The sequence below is a fragment of the Pristiophorus japonicus genome, chromosome 2 (assembly GCF_044704955.1).
Source record: "Pristiophorus japonicus isolate sPriJap1 chromosome 2, sPriJap1.hap1, whole genome shotgun sequence".
NCBI classification, from domain to species: Eukaryota; Metazoa; Chordata; class Chondrichthyes; family Pristiophoridae; genus Pristiophorus; species Pristiophorus japonicus.
The window spans coordinates 57,963,149-57,969,148 of NC_091978.1; the positions used below are offsets into that span (position 1 = coordinate 57,963,149).

Genomic DNA, 6,000 nt, shown 5'->3' on the forward strand with positions numbered 1-6,000 from the left:
AAGTTGAGTTTCTTTTCCAAGGGCAGATGCAGAAGAAGATGACTTGAAAGGGAGTAAGGGGAATGTGTGGTGAGGGATACAATGTAGTGGTCAGAAATGGCCTCGTCGGTCATTAAAACCAGAGGAGTAGAGAGGCCTTGGGAGCTGGCACAGCCCCGGGATGGCTGTAAATATGGGTTGAAGAGTTTATATGGAGGAAGAAGTTAAAGGAGGGCGGTGAGTTTGGGGGGTGGGGGGTTGGGGGCGCGCGCAGAGAAAGCTGAGCTGAAGTCACTAAGGATGAGGAGTCACAGTGCAGAGGCTGAGTGAGAAAAGGAGGGAACATATCTTGGGGAGGAACTCTGGGTAGGGTGGTAGACGATGAGGAGTTAAAGGAAAAGTAAGCGGGTTGGGCCGTGCGAGTTGCTTGGAGAAGGTGATTGCCAATCCGTACTATATCGGATTTGGGGATAGTTGATGCTTGAATCATTCCTCAGCAATAAACTCTTACACAAAAATTCACAAAACTGTAAAAGCAGATAGATTTGAACGAGGTGGGGGCAGGTTTCTGAGATTCTAGTTATTTTCTCTGCTAATACTCTAGCTTTTCTGGTCTTTGCCCTCGGTGATAAATTTATTTTGAGTTTACTAATCCGTGCAATGGGAAGAGAATTGCGTGATCCGTTTGACATTTAAATCCTTGCATTACTGCTAATGTTGCTGCAACATTCTCGTAGAATAATTAAATACCTTTGCCTCAGTTGCACTTGGGAATGTTTAACTTGATTTTTTTTTTAAATAAATGTACTACAGGTATACAAAAATGTGGAAGATTAAATATTTAAGTTCATGTAGTAATTATTAGTTACATGGTGTTTTTTAAATGTAGTGATACTGTGATTTTAAAAGCATGTTGAAGGGTTGATTGCACATGATTAATAACTCGTAATTTTATTTCTCCTCTTAGGCTGTAGTTGTAACAGATGGAGAACGAATATTGGGACTCGGAGACCTGGGGGTTTATGGGATGGGAATACCAGTGGGAAAGATGTGCCTGTATACAACATGTGCTGGAATTGATCCCCATTCCTGCCTTCCTGTTTGCATTGATGTGGGTACAAATAATGAGGTAACTGCACAAAACACTAATGCAACTGTGCATTATGTAATTCTATAATACCTGCCAAACCTTCTCTCTGGATGAGATGAATCAGTTTAGTTGGTAGCTCACTATTCAGAGGATCAAATTTTAAGCATATCTACTCTATTTAAAACTGCTTTGGATATTTTTAAATGTTTTCAACCCAAAATGTAGGTCTGAGTGATGGGGAGGGAAAATGCTTTTTTTTTAAGCCACAGTAGCTTAAGCTGTTAGTCTAAGATCTGATGGGAGCCATTTTCATCAAACTAATCCTTTCTTTTGTATTTATAGCATCTTTAGAATATTGAATGTTAAAATTATGGTCTGTGTAATGTCTTCTAATTGCACCGTCACTTACTTGTAAATCAAAATGACATTCTTTATGACTGACAAAGGTAAACTATCCCTCCTCGTCCTTCTAGACCTGTCTGCAGCCTTTGACACAGTTGACCACTCCATCCTCCTCCAATGCATCTCCACCATCGTCCAGCTAGGTGGAACTGTACTTGCCTGGTTCCATTCTTATCTATCTAATCGTAGCCAGAAAATCTCTCCACCCACTCCCGCATCGTTACCTCTAGTGTCCCCCAAGGATCTATCCTTGGTCCCCTCCTATTTCTCATCTACATGCTGTCCCTTGGCGATATCATCCAAAAACAGTCAGTTTCCACATGTACACTGACGACACCCACCTCTACCTCTCCACCACTTCTCTCGACCCCTGCTTGGTATCTAAATAGTCAGATTGCGTATCCAACATCAAGTATTGGATGAGCATAAATTTTCTCCAATTAAATATTGGGAAGATTGAAGCCATTATGTTTGGTCCCTGCCACAAACTGTGTTCCCTAACCACTGACTCCATCCCTCTCCCTAGCATCAATCTGAGGATGAAGAATGTTCACAACCTAGGTGTCATATTTGATCCTGAAATGAGTTTCCAGCCGCATATCTGCAGCATAAATAAAACTGCCTATTTCCACCCCAATAACATTGCCCGCCTCCGCCCCTGCCTCAGCTCTTCTGCTGCTGAAACCCTCATTCATGCCTTTGTTATCTCTAGACTTGACTACTACAACTCACACCTGGCTGGCCTCCCACATTCTACACTACATAAACTCAGCAGCTCGTGGCCTAACTCGCACCAAGTCACGATCACCCATCACCCCATGTTTTCTGACCTACATTGGCTCCTGGTTAAATAATGCCTCGATTTCAAAATTCTCATCCTTGTTTACAAATCACTCCATGGCCTTGCCCCTCCTTATCTCCTGTAATCTTTTTTAGCCTCACAACCCCACAAGATGTCTGCGCTCTTCAAATTCTGGCCTCTTGAACATCCCTCATTATAACTGCTCAACCATTGGTGGCTGTGCCTTCAGCTGTTTGGGCACTCGGCTCTGGAGTTCCCTCCCTAAATCCCTCTGCCTTTCTACCCCTCTTTCCTCCTTTTATGGTGCTCCTTAAAACCTACCTCTTTAACCAAGCTTTTGGTCACTTGCCTTAATTTCTTCTTTTATGACTCGGTGTCAAATTTATCTGTTTTGTCTTGTTCGCACTGCTGTGAAGTGTCTTGGGACGTTTTACTACGTTAAAGGCACTATAATCAATAAGTTATTATTAAATCAATTTTCTTTTCCTTCAGAAATATTGAAACTTATTTTTAACTAAATCCTTCTGAATTTTTAAAAGCATATTTGAAACCATGTATGAAAGTTTTGGGCCTCCAAGCTGTTATGATAAGATTTCAGTGAGGTTGATTTTCTGCACAGATCCTCAGACAAAGATACTTTAATATTTAATTAAAGTTTTCTATTTCTTTTTAAACCCTTTATAATGCAGATTTAAAAAAATTATATAATGCACCTCAAGTCTGGTGAAGCAAATAGTTAGTCATGGAATCATACGGCACAGAAAGTGGTCATTCAGCCTGGGCCAACTCTTGGAAACAGCTATCCAAATAGTTCCACTCCATGCGCTTTCCCCATAGTGCTGCACATTTTTCCTTTTCAAGTATATATTGGTGAACATTTGCTGCAGCTGAAGTGCTTTGAGCATAAAGCATTTCCCTCAGGGAGGGTGATGAGACAAATTAGTGGTAGAGAAGCAAAAGTAGGGACAGGATGAAAGATGTTTGCTTTTACTTGTCTGCAAGTTACACCATGAGGTGGGTGTTTCATTGAAAACTCATCAGTACTTGTATTTTTTCACTCCTATAACTGGCGCTGGTAGGTTATTTTCAACGTTAAAGATGTAACATTAGTGTGACGCACTAATTGCTATTTTATCGATATTTACCTGAGATTGCACAATCTGATCCAAGTTTCCAGAAATCATTGGAATGTTTTCTGAAAATTGTATTCAGCTGTCATTTTTTCCTTGTCATCTGAGATTTTTAAAATCCAAAATAAGAGTTTTAAAAAATGAATAAAATACACATTTCACAATTGCATTTATCCATTGAATTATCTTTTGTCTTTTAATGTCTTCATTTAACGTTTTATTTGCTGGCCTCAGGCAGAATCCAAAGCCTGGGCTTCAACTGAATACTTTTAGCCCACAACAGTGAGCTTTAAATCACATCTGTGCGTCAGTACATTTTGTTTACAGAATGCCCCAGCCTGCATGAACAGGAATTGAAGGGTGTGTATTGTCGTATGTAAAATTTGAGAGCTCTTTGATTTTTCTGTTTTGGGGGTCCCCCCCCCCCCCCCCCCCCCCCCCCACCAATTCCATTCATCACCATTGAATTTTTAATCCCCATGAATTTGTACAAGCACTTAAACTCATTATATTGTACAAATATATATATGTTTTAAGTGTCTCTGCAAACTAAAAGCCTCTTGTATAGTTGAAAGAGGCTTATACTTGCTTTTACATTCAGAAGCACTTGTAGCACTTTGAAAGTAAACCGCCAAATAAAGATGAAAGTCACTTAGTGGATACGGGGACAGGAAATAGGTGGTCAAGTTAGGAAGGGGGTTTTAATTCACTGGTGCCTGCTACGATTAACTTGTTGATTTTTAATGTCCATTTATCTGTTACTTTTATTAGTTCCCTGCTGTCCACTTTGCCATTTAACTTGCTGGTGTCTGTTGTTTTGAATTTACTGATTGAGTGGTAGCTGGTACTCTTAATTTACCACTGTTGCCTACTCAGCTGTGTTGCAATGTTCGTCCGGTTCTCAGTTTTGTCGGTGAGTCATGATACATGTGCGTGTGCTGATTTCTGTGGATTCTGTTTTATTCCTGTTAGACTTTTCTGGTGTCAAAAACACACATTTTGTTCGAATTCGAATTCTCCCAATTAAACTGTTAATTTCTGTGGTAGCAAATATTTGAGTGTATAGTCGTCATATTCTTTCAAAACAAAGAGAAAAGCCGGTCTTGACGCAATCCATTCTGTGTGCTGTACATGGCCACTGAGTCTGTTCATATATTCTTTTAGTCTCTGTTTTACTCTAACAATTATTCACTACAGTCTCCCTGGAAAATGTGTGTTTCTGTGCATCTCTTCTATGTGTTTGTTCTTGTTCCTCCCTCTCCCTCTCCCTCTCCCTCTCCCTCTCCCTCTCCCTCTCCCTCTCCCTCTCCCTCTCCTCCCTCTCCCTCTCCTCCCTCTCCCCCTCTCCCTCTCCCTCCCCTCTCCCTCTCCTCCCTCTCCCTCTCCTCCCTCTCCCTCTCCTCCCTCTCCCTCTCCTCTCTCTTCCCTCTCCCTCTCTTCCCTCTCCCTCTCTTCCCTCTCCCTCTCTTCCCTCTCCCTCTCTTCCCTCTCCCTCTCTTCCCTCTCCCTCTCTTCCCTCTCCCTCTCTTCCCTCTCCCTCTCTTCCCTCTCCCTCTCTTCCCTCTCCTCTCTTCCCTCTCCCTCTCTTCCCTCTCCCTCTCTTCCCTCTCCCTCTCTTCCCTCTCCCTCTCTTCCCTCTCCCTCTCTTCCCTCTCCCTCTCTTCCCTCTCCCTCTCTTCCCTCTCCCTCTCTTCCCTCTCCCTCTCTTCCCTCTCCCTCTCTTCCCTCTCCCTCTCTTCCCTCTCCCTCTCTTCCCTCTCCCTCTCTTCCCTCTCCCTCTCTTCCCTCTCCCTCTCTTCCCTCTCCCTCTCTTCCCTCTCCCTCTCTTCCCTCTCCCTCTCTTCCCTCTCCCTCTCTTCCCTCTCCCTCTCTTCCCTCTCCTCTCTTCCCTCTCCCTCTCTTCCCTCTCCCTCTCTTCCCTCTCCCTCTCTTCCCTCTCCCTCTCTTCCCTCTCCCTCTCTTCCCTCTCCCTCTCTTCCCTCTCCCTCTCTTCCCTCTCCCTCTCTTCCCTCTCCCTCTCTTCCCTCTCCCTCTCTTCCCTCTCCCTCTCTTCCCTCTCCCTCTCTTCCCTCTCCCTCTCTTCCCTCTCCCTCTCTTCCCTCTCCCTCTCTTCCCTCTCCCTCTCTTCCCTCTCCCTCTCTTCCCTCTCCCTCTCTTCCCTCTCCCTCTCTTCCCTCTCCCTCTCTTCCCTCTCCCTCTCTTCCCTCTCCCTCTCTTCCCTCTCCCTCTCTTCCCTCTCCCTCTCTTCCCTCTCCCTCTCTTCCCTCTCCCTCTCTTCCCTCTCCCTCTCTTCCCTCTCCCTCTCTTCCCTCTCCCTCTCTTCCCTCTCCCTCTCTTCCCTCTCCCTCTCTTCCCTCTCCCTCTCTTCCCTCTCCCTCTCTTCCCTCTCCCTCTCTTCCCTCTCCCTCTCTTCCCTCTCCCTCTCTTCCCTCTCCCTCTCTTCCCTCTCCCTCTCTTCCCTCTCCCTCTCTTCCCTCTCCCTCTCTTCCCTCTCCCTCTCTTCCCTCTCCCTCTCTTCCCTCTCCCTCTCTTCCCTCTCCCTCTCTTCCCTCTCCCTCTCTCTTCCCTCTCCCTCTCTTCCCTCTCCCTCTCTTCCC

At 44.7% G+C, this 6,000-nt stretch overlaps 1 protein-coding gene across 1 annotated transcript in view; it reads left to right on the plus strand.

The window, feature by feature from the left end:
- me2 (malic enzyme 2, NAD(+)-dependent, mitochondrial) overlaps positions 1-6,000 on the plus strand; it is a 91,606-nt gene that overhangs the window by 37,782 nt on the left and 47,824 nt on the right. The window contains exon 6 of the mRNA XM_070867497.1: positions 947-1,108. Coding sequence (XP_070723598.1) covers positions 947-1,108 — 162 coding nt within the window. The remainder of the gene's footprint in view (positions 1-946; positions 1,109-6,000) is intronic.